Source organism: Pristiophorus japonicus, chromosome 9 (genome assembly GCF_044704955.1).
Source record: "Pristiophorus japonicus isolate sPriJap1 chromosome 9, sPriJap1.hap1, whole genome shotgun sequence".
Taxonomy (NCBI): domain Eukaryota; kingdom Metazoa; phylum Chordata; class Chondrichthyes; family Pristiophoridae; genus Pristiophorus; species Pristiophorus japonicus.
In genome coordinates this window covers 41,998,145-42,020,414 of record NC_091985.1, presented here as the reverse complement: position 1 = coordinate 42,020,414, position 22,270 = coordinate 41,998,145, and the positions used below count along the sequence as shown (strand labels likewise).

The following is a 22,270-nucleotide window of genomic DNA, read 5'->3' as shown; positions in this document are numbered from 1 at the left end:
CCTCTGCACCACACCTGTAGCCAGAGAGGACTGGAAAATGATGGTCAGAGCCTGTGCTATTTCCTCTTTTGCTTCTCTTAATAGCCTGGGATACATTTCATCCGGGCCTGGGGATTTATCCACTTTCAAAGCTGCTAAGCCCCTTAATACTTCCTCTCTCACAATGTTAGCTCCTTTAATATTTCACACACCTCCTCCTTCAATGCAAAGTCTGCATCGCCCCTCTCTTTTGTGAAAACAGATGCAAAGTATTCATTAAGAATCATACCCACATCTTCTGCCTCCACACACAGATTTCCTTTGTGGTCTCGAATAGGCCCCACTCTTTCTCTAGTTATCCTCTGACTCTTAATGTATTTATAAAACATATTTGGGTTTTCCCTGATTTTACTTGCCAACATTCTTTCAAATTCTTTTTTTCTTTTTCTCTTTTTTTTTATCTTACCCTGTATGTCCCTAGACATCAAAGATTTGTTAACCCCACCCTTTTTTTTAAGGGAACATACTTGCTCTGTACCCTCAGGATCTCCTCCTTGAATGCCTCCCACTGCTCTGACATTGATTTACCATCAAGTAACTATCTCCAGTCCACTTTGGCCAAATCCCATCTCAGCTCAGCAAAATTGGCTTTATCCCGATTGAGAACTTTTTTTCCTGGTCCATCTTTGTCCTGTTCCATAACTACCTTAAATCTTACTGAATTATGATCACTAGCATCAAAATGCTCTCTCACTGATACCCCTTCCATTTGCCCCTCTTCATTCCCCAAAAGCAAGTCCAGAACCGTCCTCCCTCTTGTTGGGCTTGTTACATACTGGCTAAAGAAGTTTTCCTGAATGCATTTTAGGAATTCCGCACCCTCTGTACCATTCATACTCCTTTTTTCCCAGTTAATATTAGGGTAGTTGAAATCCCCCCACTATTACAGCTCTATAGTTTTTGCACATCGCAGCAATTTGCCCACATATTTGTTCATCTATCTCCCTCTGACTATAATATACTCCCAATAGTGTGATCACCCCTTTTTTGTTCTTCAATTCAACCCATATGGCCTTGTTTGATGACTCCTCTAACATATCATCCCTTCTCACAGCTTTAATTATTTCTTTAATTAATCCTTTCTTACCCCCCTCTCTATCCCATGTAAACCCTGTAACCAGGAATGTTGAGCTGTCATACTCTTCCGCGGTTACATCCGAACCAGGGTGTACCTGTCTCAGTAATGGCTATAATATCGTACTCCCAAGTGTCTATCTGTGCTCTCAGCTCATCTGCCTTATTCCCTATACTCCTTGCATTGAAGTATATACCATTTAGTGGTGTCAAACTCCCCTGTTGTCCCTGAACGACCCCCTCGACTGCTAGCTGCCTGGACCGGCTGATGGCACCCTTGGCCGTGCCCAGGAGCAGTCCTACGAGGAGGCCTTCGGACCTACCCGCTCCCCTCCGCACAGGGTGCCCAAAGATCAGGATTGTGGGACTGAAGTGGAACCAGAATTTCAGGAGCAGCCCCTTTAAATAATGAAACAGGGGCTGCAACCTCGCACACTCCATAAAAACGTGGAACACGGACTCCTCCAGACCGCAGAAATTGCAGGAGGCCTGGTAGCCCGTGAACCGGCTTAAAAATTTATTGCACGGAACTGCTCCATGCACTACCCTCCAGGCCAAGTCCCCGATAAATAATGGGAGGACTCCCGCGTAGAGTGCACTCCATCAGGGACTCCCGCCTCCTCCGGACGGCAAGATGGTGCGTCAACAGCTCTACAACTCTTTTGGAGTAACCAAAATTAAACATTAAATCAAGTGCCCCCCGATCTGGGGGACACTCCAGACACTTTCCAACTGCCCTTTTTTTTCCCTTTTTTTTCAACAGCTCTGCAACTCTTTTTGAGGGAGACAAAACAAACATTAAATCAAGTGCCCCCCGATCTGGGGGACACTCCAAACATTTTTAGAGGCCCTTTTTTGTGTGTTTCTTTTTGTTTTTTTTTAAATATTTGTTTTGGTTTTTTTGGGCATTAAATCATATTTTTTTCAAGTGCCCCCTATAAAAGGGGAGGGGGACACTAAAATCGGCATTTAAAATAAATTAGACTTTAAAACATATAAAATCAAATTAAAATTTGATTGCCGGGGGTAACAATGCACTCCAGTCCCTCCGGCGTCCACCTCTCGCGGAAGGCCGCGAGCGTACCGGTGGACACCGCGTGCTCCATCTCCAAGGACACCCTGGCGCAGATGTACGCGCGGAAGAGAGGCAGGCAGTCGGACTGAACGACCCCCTCGACCGCCTGCCGCCTGGACCGCCTGATGGCAGCCTTGGCCGTGCCCAGGAGCAGTCCTACGAGGAGGCCTTCGGACCTACCCGCTCCCCTCCGCACAGGGTGCCCAAAGATCAGGAGTGTGGGATTGAAGTGCAACCAGAATTTGAGGAGCAGCCCTTTTAAATAATGGAACAAAAGCTGCAACCTCGCACATTCTATAAAAACATGGAACACGGACTCTTCCAGACCACAGAAATTGCAGGCAGCCTGGGAGCCCTTGAACCGACTTAAAAATTGATTGCACGGGACTGCTCCGTGCAACATACACCAGGCCAAGTCCCAAATAATTAAAGGGAGGACTCCCACATCAATAGCTCTACAACTCTTTTTGTTGTAAACAAATTAACAAATTAAATCAAAGTGTCCCCTTATTAAAGGGAGGCGGGGGGACACTCCAAACACTTTTCAAGTGCCCTTTTTTTGAGGCGGATTTTGTGGGGTTTTTTTGTGTTTTTTTTTTGGTTTTTTGGGGGTTTTTTTTAGGGCACCGAGAGGCAAATTATACAAGTGCCCCCTAACTGGGGAGACACTAAAAACCCCGGCAATTAAAACAAATTAAACTTTAAAACATAAAATCAAATTAAAATTTTGTTGCCGGTGGTAACGATGCACACCAGTCCCTCCGGCGCCCACCTCTCGCGGAAGGCCGCGAGCGTACCGGTGGACACCGCGTGCTCCATCTCTAGGGACACACTGGCCCGGATGTAAGCAAGGAAGAGAGGCAGGCAGTCAGGCTGAACAACCCCCTCGACCGCCCGCTGCCTAGACCGGCTGATGGCACCCTTGGCCGTGCCCAGGAGCAGTTCTACGAGGAGGCCTTCGGACCTACCCGCTCCCCTCCGCACAGGGTGCCCAAAGATCAGGAGTGTGGGACTGAAGTGGAACCAGAATTTCAGGAGCAGCCCCTTTAAATAATGAAACAGGGGCTGCAACCTCGCACACTCCATAAAAACGTGGAACACGGACTCCTCCAGACCGCAGAAATTGCAGGAGGCCTGGTAGCCCGTGAACCGGCTTAAAAATTTATTGCACGGAACTGCTCCATGCACTACCCTCCAGGCCAAGTCCCCGATAAATAATGGGAGGACTCCTGCTTAGAGTGCACTCCATCAGGGACCCCCGCCTCCTCCGGACCGCAAGATGGTGCGTCAACAGCTCTACAACTCTTTTGGAGTAACCAAAATTAAACATTAAATCAAGTGCCCCCCGATCTGGGGGACACTCCAGACACTTTCCAACTGCCCTTTTTTCCCCCTTTTTTTTCAACAGCTCTACAACTCTGTGAGCATACTCACAAGTGCATAAATTACAGTATTGATTGAGGGATAAATGTCAGCCAGGACACCAGGAGAACTGTCTTGTTCTTCAAATAGTGCATTGTGACTTTTTATGTTCAAATCAACAGGCAGACAGTGCCCTGCTTTAACGTCTGTCCTGAAAAACTGCACCTGTGACAATGCAATGAAGTGTTAGCCTAGATGATATGCTCAAATTCATAGTTTGAACTGGCAGCCTCTCTCCTCAGAGATGAAAGCACTACCACTGAGCCAAGCTGACACTTAGAGGAACATGGGAACAGAAATAGGCCATTCAGCCCTCGAGCCTGTCCCGCCATTGAATGAGATCATGAATGTATTCTAACTCCATCCAGCCACCTTGGCTCCATGACCCTTAATACCCTTGGTGAGCAAAAATCTATTGATCCTAGATTTAAAATTATTATTTAAACTAGCATCTACTGCTTATTGTGGGAGAGAATTCCACATTTCTGTCACTCTTTGAGTGAAGAAGTGTTTCCTAATTTCTCTCCTTAACAGCTTGGCTCTGATTTTAAGGTTATATCCTCTTGTGTTAGAATCCCCCACCAGCAGAAAAAACTTTCTCTATCTACCCTATCAATTCCTTTCAAAATCCTGAAAAACTTCAATCAAATCACCCCTCAGCCTTTTATATTCCAAGGTTTACAAGTCTGGTTTTTGTAATCTCTCCTCATAATCTAATCATTGAAGCCTTGGTAACATTTAATCTTAGATTTAGCACTCATCGACTAGCCACATCTGAATCTAATTTTGTTCTCCTTTGTTCTCTTAAATGTATCCTAATTGGGCCATTAGGACTACTAGCAGTTTCTCCTTGTCAAAGAACATTTGAACATTTCAAGAAACAGGCAAATGGGCCAAATAGTCTCCTTCTGTACTTTAAACTATACTTCAAAATTTAAGATTTATTAAATGTATTTGTGATCTGTCTAGTTCACAACCCACTGAAAAACTAAAAACAAGCCATTTAATTGGTCACATGACAAAGTGTGCAGTCATCAGTGAACAACTTATCAGCAAGACTCTGCAGGCAACTCTGTAACTATGGCAGCGCAAGCCTTCACTCTTCTGCCCTATCTGTAGTCCTTCTCTCCATTTAAAACCAAAGTTACAATTCCACTGTGGTCTAGTTTGGTGTTTTGAATGTCTCATTTCTTTCTGGTCGGGATTGATTGCCATACTTTGTTTCACTGATTATCAGAGTTATGCTGGCTTACTGTTGCCTTCCATGGCCTTTTCTCAGTCAAGAATTCTTTTAGTTTCTGGTTTGAATCAATAATGCGCCTTTCAGAACTGCTTTAGGGAAGGAGGATAGAGGTTGGGAAAAATGTGAGGAGGCAAGATAATGGAAAGTGGTATTTAAATTTACATCTGTTTAATAAAGTCAAGCCAAAAATATAATATTTTATATATATATATATATATATATATATATTATATTTATTGCCTGTCATGTAAAAATGTCTCATAGTGCCTGGCACTGTGAATTAAGTTTTGAAATACAGGGACTTCCTATGTAGGCAAGCAGCATTAAATCATAGTTTCAGGCAATGTGCACAGAACCAAGGGGCACATTTTTAACTTCCGGGCTCTCAGTGCATAGCTTTGTGGACCAGGAACACTATGGGGGATTCAGGCATGCCACTATTATGATTTTCTATCCATTATTTTTTATCTCATCTCCAGTCAGAATTCACTTCATATCAACGCAATCTGGACGATAAATGTCACCAATATTATTCTGTTGATTTTTGACGGCAACATGGCTAGTGCATCACCGTATACTCCGCGAAGGAGTGGAGCTTTGGTGACATCCAGAATGCTTTGTTCCTTACCCTTCAGTTAAAAATTTACCTGATCCTCATAGTGCCCAAACATACACAAGCTTTTGTTTAATTTTTATATCCATTCTCCCTTTTCATGTCGGGAGTAAATCTCTGTGTCACGTGAAGTAATGTTGACCCTGCTGGAAATTTGTGTGCCAGTGTGAAAGTGCATTGAAAATTCATGTAAATTAAGTCATGACATTGTTTTGAAAGCAAAGCAGAATGAACGAGACAGCCACCAAAGCTCATGCTAAATATTGACTTAAGCCTTGAGTATCCCAAGCAAAGGGATTGCAATCTTTTTTTAGCTGACACAAATTTTTTGAGAGCTCAGGCTTTGTGATTATGTTAGAGAGAATAAATAGCTAATATTTACCTCTTTCTAATTAGTTTAATCTTTCCAGCTAGTTTAATATTGCTAACTAATTTAATAATATTTTTTTAACTATCTTAAAAAAAACTTGCACTTTACACACTGGCTGTGTTTTTCTCCATGAAAATCCTGCAGTAAGAGTGAACACATCCTTTGACTACCAACAATGACAGGAGATACAGCAAGGAAAATCACAAAGGCAGTACCTAGTGAATGAGTCAATCCCAACTGAACATGTAGGTTGTAATAGCGACATGCTATATTAGTAACACACACATGAATGCATCTGTATGAAATTCCTTCATGATCTATTTTAACAAAAATGTTAGTTCATTTAAAGTAATGCATTACTTATAATATCGCACAGCATGATTTCAACCCCATTATTATTCTCTCACTTTACACCATGTGAGGCACAGGAAGAACTGAGTGATCCCGATAGAGACGGGCAATGGGATTAGTTTCAGATTAATTTAGCATAGACCTCTTCTGTGCTGTAAACTTTAATGGTTCCATTTACAATTGGAGGGTGGTGCCTCCAGAGGATGATATGGCAACATTGCCACCACTAGTCTATCAATTTTTGATATGTTTGCTAATTTATTCCTGTGCAGTGTTGGAAGGAGCTGCAGAGAAATGACTGTCAATCACATTTATTATTCTGCTCCCAAATATTACATATTATGAGTTACACTTTCCCTTGTTTGCTAATGTTACTGAAAATGTAGATGTACCTATTTAGTGATGCGTTAATGGGTTGTTCATCTATGTTAAGTGCTATTCTGAAGCTTGCCCCTATTAACAATTGCACTTGAAAAATATAATGGAAAAAAGCAATTTTTTTGGGGCCTGTAAAAGCCAGTCATAGAGTTGAATTACTCTGGAGGAGATCGAAATGAAAAGTTCGTATTGAACTGCGAGTCATATCTGCAGTTAGTCAGCTAAATAAAGGGCAAGATTATGAAGTATAACTACAGCTTGAGCAGCGGTGAATAGCACAGAGGATTTTTCTGGCCTGCAGTATGGGCGCTGCAGCCATTGCCGGGGGTCTCAGTGCAGCAGGCGCAGGACTCACAGGTCGAGTTACCCGAGACAGCAGAACTACCATCACAGAGTCAGTTACTTGGACATGATGAAGGACAAATGAATAATGAGGCTCAGGCTCATCGGAGATCGTAAATGAGATCAGCATCTAGTCCACAGAAACCTCCAGAGATGGTCACCTATCTGCTCAGCTATATGCTTGTTGCACATTTGTACAGTGAAATCACTCGCGATAATTTCCAAGTCATTGTATTTTATTCGCCAGGTTACCTTAGCTAGTCAAGAGACATTGTGGCAGTTGTTAGGGCACAGTCATTTTTTTGCCAATGACAACGGTAGTGACAGTGGAATCCCCCTATACTTGTGTTTTTTGGAACAAAGGTAAGTACATTTATTTATTTTTAAATCATGTGGAAAAAGGAGGATCAGGAGTGCTCCTCCCAGCTCCATGTCACTCCTGTCATCCGTGATCGATCCCCCCTTCCGCTGTCCTCCATTTCCCTCCCCCCCAACTCCTCTCCGCTACTTATCTGAGGGGCACTGCCAACATGGAATGCGGCCCAAAATTCAATTTTGATGATGAAAAAGCTGCTTGTAGAGGCACCGCCAGCTCTCCCAAAGTATTGAAATCAGCCAATTTTGGGCCGGTCTCGGGACTTCCAGTTCGGGCTGCCAACATGCATGATATTCCAATCAAATATCAGGTTGTATTAACAGCTGATTTTAATAGAGGTTTTGTTAAATGCTAAATTACTTGAAAATAAAAAGGAACAATTATTTGATACTTTCAAAAGGAACCAATGAATATGTTGTCCTTCACTATTTTGTTTTCTACAGACACCATACTTTTGGCCATCCAACTGTTGGGAGCCAGAAAACACTGACTATGGTTAGTCCCTGTGTAAGGTATTTCCTCAATATATGCACAAGAGACATGATAACTGAAGGCTATGTAGGAGGTATACAAATGCATGGTTTCATTTCAGTAGACTAGATTATAGCATTTATCTGAATATGCTATAACTAATTATTTACAATTTTATAGAGAAATAAGTCGGAGAATTTTTAATTCAACATGGCAATTTTTAAAACCTGTAACCTGTCTTGGCATTCTAGACCCTGAAGAAAGCTACAGTCTAAAAACCAGGTAGCTGAATGGAGAGTAAGAAGTAAACTGTGATGTTACAGACATCAGTTTTTACTAGTGTAATTGTGCAGCAATTAAAGGGGGAGAAATTCCCCAGCGCTCCGATTGGGGGCGGTAACCGGCTCGGGCGGGACTTCTGGCTGCAAAATTGTGGTTAATGTCCCTCACAGGAAGTGGAGCGCAATCTCACGTACTCGATTTCCTAATGGGGTTGGTTCCGGGGCAATAATGGGGCGCGATCGGCAGCGCTACGTGGATGCTCTGCGTAGTGCTGGCGTGATTTAATGCCCCTCCCCTTCGCTTAAAGAGGAGGGATGCTGCCGGGCCTCTGAAGGCCTCCACTGGGCCACCAGGGCGGCATGGTGCCATGGCTGCGGCCGGGCACCCAAAACAGAGTGTCGGGCTGCACGATGGCAGCCTAGACCACGCCAGAGAAGTAAAGAAAGGGCCGACCAGTGAGTCCCGACCTCCACTTTAACTTCTGCCCTGCGAGCGGATGTCGGCCTGGTTCGCAACCCGCGAGGCAATATCCGCCGTGGGGCAACGGGGGTCGATGACGGTGCTAAGGGCTTGCCGCCCATGATGATGATGTCATCAGCAGTTGTGCAACTCCCACACAATTTCGCGGGAGCCAGTGACGCCCCCGGCCAACCCCCCACCACCCGGGCGAAAACTGTTTTGCGCCCATTAGCGCCCCCCTGCAAAAAGGGGAAAATTGTTTTTCATTTATCTCTAATGGTAGAAATAAAGTAATAGCCACATAAGAAGGTAAGGATGACCACAACAATATTTACTATGTGCCTGGTGTTCCCCGAGGAACGAACATTGCATTACGAGGCCTCCATGCGCAGCCCAGTGCAGAGGCCCACATATTCCAGGAACATATGGGCAGCCTGGGCTCACGTGGGCTGGACCAACCGATAAAAATGACGTATCCCCATTCACAGTAATGGTGAGTTCAAAGATCACCATTTCTATGACTAGGGATACCCCCAAAAACACAAACATTTTAAATAAATAAAACACTTCACATATTTAAAATTAATTGAAATTGAAATTAATTAAATATTTTAGACAAAAAACATTTTTTTGAAATTTTTTATATATGATTTAATAGGGGTAAAATATACGTACCTTAATGGACAGGGTTTTTAATATAAATATTATTGATAACATTTTATTTTTCTATTTTTTAAAACTTGCGGTGCCTCTATGGATGCCCAGTATTACAATTTGCCAAGGAGGTCTGTGGGTTTTGAACATACAAGAATTATTTCATCCCCTCCTATAAATGTAAAACAATTCTCTTAAGCCCGAACACACCTGAATTACTTTGGTGGTGCACAGATGCTGAAAAGTCCTGAGTCCGTTTTGAAGGTGTTAACTGAAATAAATTTTTCATACTTCATAATTAGCATAAGTCCATGGCATTGCTAATTCATAGCTTGCCTAAGTAATTTCCTTTACACCCCATGGTCCTGTTTCTCCAGGATGGTGCATGAAAATTCCTGTGTGATCATTATTAATAAATGAGTTCTCTTGTTTCTAATGGATCCACATGACTATCCTGTTACATTCGCTGTTTCTAATACTACTTAATAATTCTCAGAGTGGAGATCTGAAATTAAAGCATAACGATGATTATGTACTAAAGTAAATTTGAAGAAAGAAAACATAACAGCCTTCTGCTGAAATGGAAGTGGGGGAAGAAATTGGAGTAGTTTACGACGGGGCACAAATGACTATTTGCCCTGGCGTGGCGCTGCTAACGACTCCCGCTAAGTTCGGTGGGAGTATAGCGGCGGCGGTAACTGGTAGCGCCACTCACGGGGCGCTAGTTAAAGGGGAGGTGGCATGTGCAAAAAAAATATTCGACCCGTTGCATCGTTGAACACGTGTTCCGTGCAGTGATCTGGCAGCCCGGCATTCTGCTTGATGCCACGGCACCCCGCTGCCCGGTGGTCCAGGTTATGTAGAAACAATTAAAACCAAATTAATTGCCTGACTTCAATAGTGTTATATTTCCGTAAATCCAGGGCCGTGTGTGCTTCACCATTATGAAATGCACAGATATATATTAGTGCTGTTTTTCAGAAACAAGGCAGGTGATTTATTCAACATAATTTAAGGTGGTAGGGGTAGTATTCTTGCCCCTGCGTCTGAAGGTCGTGGAGCACATAATCTAGGTTGACACTCCAGTGTATTACTGAGGGAGTACTCCACTATTGGTAGGTGTCGTCTTTCAAATGAGACATTAAACCAAGGTTCTATCTGCCCTCTCAGGTGCCATAAAAGATCCCATCTGAAGAAAGAATTCCCCTGGTGTCCTGGCCAACATGTTTTTAATTCATTAACCCACTGTGGGTATTGCTGGTAAGGCTAGCAATTATTGCCCATGAGAAGGTGAGCTGCCTTCTTGACAACTTAATAAAGAGTGGTTTGCTCGGCCATTTCAGAGGGCAGTTAAGAGTCACTCACATTGCTGTGGGTCTGGAGTCACATATAGGCCAGACCAGGTAAGGACAGCTGATTTCCTTCCCTAAAGGGCATTAATAAACCAGACAATCCAGTAATTACATGGTCATCATTACTGATACGGATTTTATTCCAGATTTATTTAACTGAATTTAAATTCCCTAACTGCCATGATGGGATTTGAACTCTTGTCTCCAGATCATTCATCCAGGTCTACCGTTATCCTTATTCTTAGAGGGACAAGTGGTGTATAGCCACACGAGAAGCGAAGGTTCACCAGACTTATTCCTGGGATGGCAGGACTGTCGTATAAGGAGAGATTGGTCAACTAGGCCTGTATTCACTAGAGTTTAGAAGAATGAGAGGGGATCTCATTGAAACGTATAAAATTCTGACTGGGTTGCATAGACTGAATGCGGGGGAGATGTTTCCCCTGGATGGGAAGTCTAGAACAAAGGGTCGCAGTCTCAGGATACGGGGTAAGAAATTTAGGACCGAGATGAGGAGAAATGTTTTCACTCAGAGGGTGGTGAACCTGTGGAATTCTCTACCACAGAAGGCTATGGAGGCCAAGTCACTGAATATATTTAAGAGGGAGATAGATGGATTTCTAAAAACAAAAGGCATCAAGGGATATGGGGAAAAAGCAGGAACATGGTGTTCAGATACAGGATCAACCATGATCATATTGAATGGTGGTGCAGACTCGAAGGGCCGTGGTCTACTACTGCTCCTATTTTCTATGTTTCTATCCCTCAGTAAATACTGGACATTTATCTCATTGTCATTTGTTATGTACCTTTTTGACTGCTGCATTTTCCTACATTAAAGCAGTGACAGCACTTCAAAAGTACTTCATTGACTGTGAAGTGTTTTGGGGCATCCTGAGGTTGTGAAAGGCACTATATAAATGCAAAAAATGCTTGTTGTTAAAGTCATTCACAGATGATTAATTTAAGACAATAAAAGCTTTTTTTAAATGGAATAGTTTTGTGGCTGTGACATCCATCTCCGTCTTTTGTTTCTCATCAACTTTTTCCTTCCCCTCCTCTCTTGAATGCATTAACTGGGATACAGCTCCACATGTCCTGGAATCCCACTGGTACTTCACCCATATGGCCATTTGCCCACATGGGCATGATTCACATATAGGCTTTGACAATTAGCATCGCAGGCGATTCAGCTGTAGGGAACAGAATAGATAAACCCAGTCTGTCTTCACCCTACAGCTGTTCACTTGCAGTTCCAAAGTTCCCATCGCACATCAGTCAGGAGTAGGAACCCTGGCTGTTTTGTCCTCTTGCGAATCTGGTGGCAGAGGCCCAATGTGGTGCCCCTGCCATCTCAGCAAATTCAGCACATACTTTGAATTGAACCTTGCGAACACGCTGGTCTGTTGAGCCTGGCCACTCGCTGTGTAAACCTGCTGAGCTATCAGAGAAGCCTGATGACGTCCGGAATGGAAAACTCTTCACCCAATGATCTGCCGTTGACAAATTTTATAATTTGTTGACAGTCGATGGGCCTCGTTGACAAAACACCAAGCTTGTCAACAGTAAGGTGATGATAGGTGGGATTTTGAAAAAGTAGTGCTTATGTGATACAGTTTGCAAATTGTGCTATTTGTGTGATCACCTTTCAGTTGCACAATTGCAGAGACAATGGCATGGGACTAAGTCAACAGAAAATATGGTAGTGCAAAGATTAATTTATAGCGAAGGAAATTAGTATAAATAAATCATTGATAAGTAGAGAAAAATTTTAAATATTAGCAAACACCCAAATTATAATTGTTAATTTTGGATATAGAAGCACCACAGTCCCTATCTTCAGCACAGTACTCCGAAGCACAGTTGGGCATCAAGCCTAAGCTGCACCTAAGCTATCTGAATTTAGGTCAGTGGGTGTGTCCCTATGGGAAGAGAGTGTACATTACATGTGACAAACAGAAACTCTACTTGTGTGGCTTTCCCCAATATAGAGACTTACCGTTGTCTGGAGACTCTTAAACATGGTGATGTGTTTCTGCACGCGTCAGTCAGTCAGAATCCAAACTGATCGTTCCATTCATCAGAATTTCTGCTCCAATGGTGGAAGAAGGTTTATTATGACACCATGCCAATGAGGGAAATACATAATACAATGTGCTCGTCTCCATTTGTGTCCTAGCAACGCTGGGTGAAAGAGATGCCTGTGCAGCCCTCATGTAAAGTATTGCTAAAAGCCGTTTGGGGGATTTAAAATTTAGAAGGATTGCAGTGATTGATTGTAGGTCTATTTAAAAAAAGGAATGTTTTTACAAATTTAAATATCAGAGTTGGACCACTTCCCATCTCAGGTGGGTGCACTATGAATTAGGAAGTATGTAAATGAGCAGGGTGTAGTTAGAGACACATCCATAGTGCTGTTAGATGTTTGCCCTGCCCAAAAAGCCCTTTAGTGGATTTTCTCACTTAAGATAATCTCCACTTATGTAGCTTGATCTCGTTGGCTGGAAATTTCACTTCTGCGTTGGGCTGGGTGCGTGCGTGCGGCGTAGTACGTCCGGAACGCTCGACTTTCACTTAATGGCACCAATTGAAATGGTGCCATTAAATGGTGCAGGTCTGATGATGTCATCAATGATTTGTTGCCAGCGTCCATATTTAAAGCAGCCTTGCACAACTCACTTGAATGTTGCCGGAGGAAGGTGAAAGGTGTGAAAGAAAGGCTACAGTGCAGCTAAAACTTTAGACGGATGGATAGTCAACGGCAGAGGGCTGCACCACGGTTCTCTGATTCTTCGCTGCATACTCTTGTGGAGACTGTCAGAGTACGCAGGGAGGTCCTCTTCCCTGCTGACAGGCAAAGGAGACCTCCACAAGCAACAAAAAAAGCCTGGCTAGATATAGCTGAGGAGGTGAGAAAAACCTGGATCCAGTGCAGGAAGTGCTTCAATCATCTCATGAGGTCTGGAAAGGTAAGTGCAATGCTACACTCACCTACATCCTGATGTGCCTATCACCACATCCTCATCACTCTGCCTTCCCAAGCCCTACTCCTGCACATCATTACACCAACCTACTTTGATCGTCCACCCATCCCTCTCTCTATGTACATACTCGCATCCCCATCTGACTAACCACCACTGACATGCACCCTCATCCTAATGCAATCATAGCAAGTAACACCACAGGAGGAGGCCTTTTGGCATTGGCACCCCACTCCCTCATAGTCACCCTCTAACGATGTAATGCATCCATTCCTTACACTCATTGCATCACTTCTCTTCTTTCCCTCCTTGAAGGAGAAGAGAGCCCACAACAACAGGGAGAGAGAGAGAACCAGAGGTGGCCCACCAGTAATTGCATGTCTCACAGCAACAGAGGAGGCGGCCCTGGAAATTTCAGGAGCTCAAGATGGGAGACGGAGACAGAATTACATCTTATTCAGCCACATGGCATACAACAATCACTCATATGGTGACTGATGTCAGCAGCCATTGAAATGTCATCACGTGCATAATGGTAATGTTACCCATTCTGATTATAGCCCTTCTAATTAATCTCTTTACTCTCCCACAGGTCCATCAACTGCAACCCCCCCCCCCCCCGCCGCCCAACCACACTGTCCAGTCGGAGGAGGAAGCCGACTCCTTAGAGGAAACTCCAGCTTTTGAAGATGCAGCGTCAGCAGACCCAAGCAGATACTCACACCTCGGTGGGTCCTGGTGTCACCTGGTGTCTCACAATTCACAAGTGAGCAAGAGCTGAGGAGTTGACAGGGACAGCAGTGGAGCCTCCTCACAGGATGCTCCAAGCTCTGCTGAGCTGCATGCAGACTGAGTCTCGGGGGCCATCGAGAAAGAGGGTGATCCTGGAGGGGCAGCAACAATTGCATGAGGCTTTCATTGCCACGATGTCTGCAAATGTGCAGAGAATGGAGGAGTCCATCTCCAACATGAGCAGCACCATGTCGCAGGTGATGATGACAAAATTCTCCTCCATGGTGAGGATGGCCAGCTGCATCGATCAGTAAATGTGCCAGTCACATGAGCACATGCTAGCTGTGGACAACAGATGGCAGGCACTCATAGACATCACCTCTTGGAGGGAGGTAAACGTTGACTTGGGTGCTCATTGCCCCACTGCTGTGCAGCAAGATGCTCTCAAGTGCGGGTGGCCCATGAGAGGGATGATGATGAGAGGCGACATGGAAGTGGGGTTCTTCTTAAAGCGTTCCCACTTCTCCAACGTTGCCCCCCTCAGTCAGAGCCCAGATGCTCTTCGGATTGCGATGGCCGAGTCTGTCCCTGCATATTCGCAGGAGGAACAGACTTTGGCGGGGCCCTCACAGGCTCCAAAACCCAGAGGACATCTGCCAAAAGTGTGTATGCAGCCGCTGCAGGGAAGTGAGCAGCCTCCAACAACCTCTGCTGAAGCCACAGGGGTTGCACCTCATGGAAGCACTCACAAAAGAAAATTGACACAAAAGTAGATGCATAATGGTATTTTTTTTTAATTCGTTCCTGGGATGTGGGCGTCGCTGGTAGGGCCAGCATTTATTGCCCATCTCAAATTGCCCCTGAGAAGGTGGTGGTAAGCCATCTTCTTGAACCGCTGCCATCCGTGTGGTGAAGGTACTCCCTTATATTTACAAGTCAGGATGGTATGTGACTTGGAGGGGAACTTGGAGGTGGTGATGTTCCCATGCGCCTGCTACTCTTCTAGGTGGTAGAGGTCATGGGTTTGGGAGGTGCTGCTGAAGAGGCCTTGGCGAGTTGCTGCAATGCATCTTGTAGATGGTACAGACTGCAGCCACGGTACGCCGGTGGTGCAGGGAGTGAATGTTTAAGGTGGTGGACGGCGTGCCAATCAAGCGGGCTGCTTTGTCCTGGATGGTGTCGAGCTTCTTGAGTGTTGTTGGAGCAGCACTCATACAGGAAAGTGGAGAGTATTCCATCACGCTCCTGACTTGTGCTACAAGTGGAAAGGGTTTGGGGAGTCAGGAGGTGAGATGCTCGCCACAGGATACCCAGCCTCTGACATGCTCTTGTTGCCACAGTATTTATGTGGCTGGTCCAGTTCAGTTTCTGGTCAATGGTGACCCCCGGAATGTTGATGATGGGGGACTTGGCAATGGTAATGCCATTGAATGTCAAGGGATCTGGTTAGACTCTCGCTTGTTGCAGATAGTCATTGCCTGGCACTTGTGTGTTGCAAATGTTAGATGCACTTGCACTTGTCTAGGTCTTACTGCATGCAGGCATGCTGCCTTGATGTCAAGGGCAGTTACTCTCACCTCATCTCTGGAATTCAGCTCTTTTGTCCATGTTTGGACCAAGGCTGTAATGAGGCCTGGAGCCGAATGTTCCTGGCGGAGCCCAAACTGGGCACTGGTGAGCAGGTTATTGGTGAGCAAGTGCCACTTGATAGCACTGTTGATGACACCTTCCTTCGCTTTGCTGATGATTGAGAATATACTGATGGGGCGGTAATTTGTCGGATTGGATTTGACCTGCTGTTTGTGGACAGGACATACCTGGGCAGTTTTCCACATTATCGGATAGATGCCAGTGTTGTTGCTGTACTGGAACAGCCTGGCTAGAGGCACAGCTAGTTCTGGAGCACAAGTCTTCAGTACGACAACTGGGATTTGCCAGGGCCCATAGCCTTTGCTGCATCCAGTGTGCTCAACTGTTTCTTGATAACACGTGAAATGAATCGAATTGGCTGAAGACTGCCTTCTGTGATGGTGGGGACCTCAGGAAGAGGCCGAGATGGATCATCCATTCGGCACTTCTGGCTGAAGATTGTTGCAAATGCTTCAGCCTTGTCTTTTGCACTCACGTGCTGGGCTCCGCCATCATTGAGGATGGGATATCCATGGAGCCTCCTCCTGCCGTTAGTTGTTTAATGATCCATTACCATTCACGACAGGATGTGGCAGAACTGCACAGCTTTGATCTGATCCATTAATTGTGGGATCGCTTAGCCCTGCCTATAGCATTCTGCTTCTGCTGTTTAGCATGCATGTCCTGTGTTGCAGCTTCCCCAGGTTGGCACCTCATCTTTTGGTATGCCTGGTGCTGCTCCTGGCATACTCTTCTATGCTCCTTATTGAACCATGGTTGTTCTCCTGGCTTGATGGTAATGGTAGAGTGAGGGATATGCTGGGCCATTAGGTTACAGATTGTGATGGAATACAATTCTGCTGCTGCTGCTGATGGCCCACAGCTAGATCTGTTCTGTGTCTATCCCATTTAGCATGGTGGTAGTGCCACACAACACGATGGAGAGTGTGTTCATAATGACTGTGCGGTGATCATTGCTATCAATGCTCCCATGAACAGATACGACAGGTAGATTGGTGAGGATGAGGTCAAGTCGGTTTTTCCCTCGTGTTGGTTCTCTCACCACTTTTCGCAGGCCCAGTCTAGCAGCTATGTCCTTCAGAACTTGGCCAGCTCAGTCAGCAGTGGTGCTATCTGACTGATGGATATTGAAGTCCTTTACCCAGAGTATATTCTGAGGCCTTGCTACTCTCAGTAGTGCTTCTTCCAAGTGGTGTTCAACAAGGAGGAGTGCTGATTCATTAGCTGAGGGAGGGCGGTAGGTGGTAATCGGTAGGAGGTTCCCTTGCCCATGCTTAACCTGAATCCATGAGACTTCATGGGGTCCGGAGTCAATGTTGAGGACTCCCGAATGTATACCACTGTGCCGCCACCCCTGGGACATACCCAGGGATGGTGATGGAGGAGTCACCATTACTGATGTTAGATTTTTATTCCAGATTTATTTAATTAACTGAATTTAAATTCCCCAGCTGCCGTGGTGGGGTTTGAATTCACATCTCTGGATTACTAGTCCAGTAACATAACCACTATGCTACAATTCCTGGGTGTGCACACGGGTGTATCAAAAAATATTAGTGCTAAGATTCAGTTGTTTTGATTGCACACATGTAGCTCTCATTATAGCGCTCCTCGGCCTCTGTACTTTTCCTCCTCAGGGGTGTCATGAGTCGCGGTCTTCAGTGGATAACCCTTGCCTTCAAGTGAGTCTGTTTGGAGGTGCGAAGAGCTGAGGGAGGATGGACTGGCGCAGAATGGAAGAGTCATGACAGTTGCCAGGCAACATGTATAATCACCTTTTTATGGTTGGCAAGCTGCACATTGAGGCAATGGAAGCCTTTTCGGTTCACAAACACTGCTGGATGATGATGGCGTGTCTTCATGGCAAAATTGGCTGTGTGGTTGATAATGAAGAGGAAAGTCATGGGCTGCAGGAGGATATCAATCTACTGGTCAGGTGGGCAGAACAGTGGCAAACGGAATTTAATTCAGAGAAGTGTGAGGTGATGCACTTTGGGAGGGCTAATAAGGAAAAGGTATACACATTAAGCGGTAGGCCACTTAATAGTGTAGATGAACAAAGGGACCTTGGAGTACTTGTCCACAGATCCCTGAAAGTAGCAGGCCCGGTGGATAAGGTGGTTAAGAAGGCATACGGAATGCTTGTCTTTATTGGCCCAAGGCATAGAATATAAGAGCAGGGAGGTTATGCTTAAATTGTATAATACTTTGGTTAGGCCACAGCTGGAGTACCACACACAGTTCTGGTCCCGTATTATAGGAAGGACGTGATTGCACTCGAGAGGGTGCAGAGGAGATTTACTAGGATGCTGCTTGGAATGAAGAATCTTAGTTATGAGGATAGATTGGATAGGCTGGGTTTGTTCTTATTGGAACAGAGGAGGTTGAGAGGAGACCTCATTGAGGTGTACAAAATATTGAGGGGCCTGGACATAGTGGATAGTAAAGGTCTATTTTCATTGGTGGAGGGGTCTATTACAAGGGGGCATAGTTTTAAGGTGGTTGGTGGAAGGTTTAGAGGGGATTTGAGCGGGGAGAGGTGCTTCTTTATGCAGAGGGTTGTGGGGATCTGGAACTCGCTGCCTGGAAGAGTGGTGGATGCAGAAACCCTCACCACTTTTAAGAGATGGTTGGATGGGCACTTAAAGTGCAGTAATCTGCAGGGTTACGGACCTAGAGCTGGTAATTGGGATTAGACTGGATGACCTTTTGTTGGACGGAGCAGATATAATGGTAAGTACTTCAGGGAATAGAGTACAGCTCGGGTGATTTCATGGACTAGTTTCGATCATCTGGGTGGGTCGGAGACGAATTTTCCCAGATTTTTTCTCCCTAAATTGGCCTGGGTTTTTATCTGGTTTTTGCCTCTCCCAGGAGATCACATGGCTCCGGTTGGGATGGAGTGTAGAATGTTTTAGTATAAGGGGTGTCGCAGTTGTGTGAGGTGGACTGGTTGGGCTGGTGCTATTTGTCTTTCCGTCATTGTTCATAGATTTATATGTAACCTTTAGGGTTGCTGACCAAGGGCCGTGTGGCTCTTTGTCGGCTGACGCGGACACGACGGGCCAAAATGGCCTCCTTTTGCGCTGTAAGTTTCTATGTGAGCAGTCGATGATGCCCTGCACCCGTGGGAAGCCAGCCAGAGCTACAAAATGCAGCGCCCGCTCAGTAACACTGACCTCATCAGTGGCAAAGTTCACATAATTGGCTGACTGGTGAAACATGGCATCGGTCACCTGGATGATGCATCTGTGCGCGGACGACTGCGAGATCCTGTAAATGTCTGCTGCAGATCCCTGGAAGGAGCCTGAGGTGAAGAAGTTGAGGGCAGCAGTGACTTTGACAGCCACTGGTAAGGAGTGTTCACCAGGTCCTCTGGGCAACAGGTCTTGTTCCAGCAAGCTACAAATGTCTGCGATGACCTGGTGCGATAGCCTGAGCTTTCTGAAACACAGCTGCTCGGTCATGTTGAGGAAGCTTATCCTCTGCATGTATACCCTGTGTTGGGGGTATCGATTCTGGTGCGCTGCAGTCCTGTGCTGCCCCCCTCTCTGCTATGGAGCATCAGGTCGTTGAATGGGTGATGTTCTCGCTGCTGCTGGTGTGCCTGGTGTTGTTTGTGGTGTGGCTCATCTTGATCCGATTCTGATGCCAAGGTGAGATAGTATAAGCAGGTCAAGTAGCGATCAGAGGGCCAATGTTCTAATACTGACCAGCAATGCGGTGAGAGTGGCTCCCAAGGCTGCTGAAATGACTTGCAAACTCTAGAAACCTAAATCTGTGCACAAAATGGAGTCAGCCACAGCCTTTCCCTTAGGCAACTAATGAGATGTAAGGTGTGTGTATTTACCTGATATTCCCAGCTGTCATTTATTGCCCCCGCACAATGGCCATTGAGCTTCCACCTTCCCTTCACAGGCGAGGTTCCTGAGCTGCGTGTTTCCCGTGCTCATGCCATTAAAGTAACAAGCATTTAATCAGTTGAATTAGGTCGCTCGCACCTGCGGATCGGGTCCGTGGCGCACTGGGAAACAGGCCCGAGGAAGCGGGATGACGGTGGGTTTCCGACGCGCTTCCTATTTCCACAATTTTTACAGCCGATCTGCCTCCAAACCCGCATGCACGGCAACAGGAATAGCCCATCCGTTGTCCTTTTCCATCTGTGATATCTGGTACAGTGACAGTTTAAAAAAAGTAAATGTAGTGTCAATAGGAATTACAAGATATTAGGTGATCTACCCAGTTGACCTGCATCTAATCAACTATCTAGTAGAGTACCTCATTGCTAGACACCAGAGTGTGGCTGTCTGGTAAATTAGGTCAATCATGCATCCAGTAGCACAAACCTCTTTTGCACCCAGTTTGCCAGTTCCAAAACAGTTTCAGAACATACTGTTCCTAGCATTGAAACTATCATTAAGCTCCATGATGCTTTTTTTTAACGAAGAAATAACTTGCATTTTATATAGCACTTTCACATCCACAGGACATTCCAATATGCTTCACAACCAATGAATTACTTTTGAAGTGGAGTCATTAGTATTTTGTAGGCAAATGCAGCAGCCAATTTGTACACAGTAAGGTCCCGCGTGCAGCAAATGAATGAATGAGCATATAATCTGCGTTTGAAAACTTTGGTCGAGGGAGCAATGATGACTAAGACAGAGAATTTCCTGCTTTTCTTTGATTAATGCCGTGGGATTTTTTACAGGGCCTCAATAGCACCTCCAACATTGCAGCACTTCCTCAGTATTACACTAAAGATTATGGCTCTGAAAATAAGCAAGCAGGTAAACTTCACTCCTGATATCACTAGAGTAACTTGGATCAGGGGAGCTTACCACAGTAAAATCTTAGCAATGGGTGTCCTTATGACTATGGATACATCTTGGCATCAGTCAGGGAGGGTCTGGGGTAAGTGGCACTGGTCATCCGCTCTTACATCAGCCTGCACTGGCGGCAAAGAATTCAAAAGAAATATGCCCAAGTGGACCCCTTTATAAGATCGCTATCTGTGATTGAGCCATGATTTTCATTGGGGTTCCAGACCAGGATCCTCGGGTGGGCCCCACTTCTGCCGCTGAAAGTTACTATTTAATCTGCTTCCACCACCCTTCCAGTCAGTGCATTCCAGATCGTAACAACTTGCTGTGTAAAAAAAAAACATTCTCCAAGGCTGCAATAATTATTTTGCTTATGTTCACAGCGGTTTACCTCTGCAAGCGAACAATGCAAAATAAAGCACGGCTCGAATTAGCAGACTACGAAGCCGTGAGTATCCTCTTGATTTATTTATCTTGAAGGACAGCATTTACTGACTGTTTAGATAAGCTTTGAGTGATTCACCAAACATACGAGTATCATCATCATCGGGTACTTAAAAATATCTCACCTGCTTCAGCTTTTAGAAAATGCCTCTCAAGCTTTAAAATAGTTTTGAGTTTGAATTTCAAATTGCAATGAACTGACTAATGCTCAAATTATGAAGCACATGTTAAATGAGTCACAGACTAATTATTTTAGGACTGTTTCTCATCTGGGAATGTCATAATGCGATTGAATGAGAACCACAAACAAAGCCTTGAAATTGTTACAAAAGCCGGTCAGACATAGCACATGTCAAACCACTTTCAGCAGAGAACAAGACCCCATTTGAAACATTAACAATTAAAAATTGTGACTCTGCTTTGCATGCAAAAAGCTCAATCCACACTCCAAAAGCTGAGAAATTGTGACAACCCTTCATTTTAAATATTTTAGTATGTATTTTGGGACCTTAATGAGGTTATGTCATGAGATGCCCACCAAAACATTAGCACACAAATCGCGAGTAGAAGGAAGCAGGCACAAAACATACCTAATACCTGCTCCCCTGATTTTCTAATCTCACTGTGCCTGTTCTGCACCTGCACAACCATATTGACTGAGGGGAAAATCTGCCGTACAGCCTTAACTTTATTGCAATTAATGTCAGCTTCCTCCACTGGCAGGCTAACAAAGATTTAACAGGAGCAAGTCTATTGAACATGCACTTCTGATGCTTGAGATTGTGTACGATATAGTCTCGTTAACAGCACAAGAGGAGGCCTTTTGGCTCATCATGTATGAGGTCGGTCTTTACTAGAGCAGCGTGAAACTAGTGCCGCTGCCATGCTCTTTCCCCATAGCCCTGTATCTTCCTCTGCTTCAAATATTTATCCAATTCTCCCTTAACAATTGCCTCAATCAATCCCTGTGACGGAGAATGCCATGATCCAACAACCCTCTGTTTAAAGAAGTTTCATTGACCACTTGCCTCATTCTCTTAGTGGCAATTTTAAATTGATGACCTCTCATCACTGACATTCCAACCGGAGGAAAATCCCTAATAAATCTCCCATTAGCCTTCTCTGTTCTGCTGGAAACA

At 44.9% G+C, this 22,270-nt stretch overlaps 1 protein-coding gene across 7 annotated transcripts in view; it reads left to right on the top strand.

The window, feature by feature from the left end:
* LOC139272595 (regulator of G-protein signaling 7) overlaps positions 1 to 22,270 on the top strand; it is a 733,921-nt gene that overhangs the window by 616,096 nt on the left and 95,555 nt on the right. For all 7 annotated transcript variants that reach the window (XM_070888671.1, XM_070888670.1, XM_070888672.1 and 4 more), the window contains 2 exons: positions 7,727 to 7,778; positions 21,071 to 21,135. In XM_070888671.1, the coding sequence (XP_070744772.1) occupies positions 7,727 to 7,778; positions 21,071 to 21,135 (117 nt within the window). The remainder of the gene's footprint in view (positions 1 to 7,726; positions 7,779 to 21,070; positions 21,136 to 22,270) is intronic.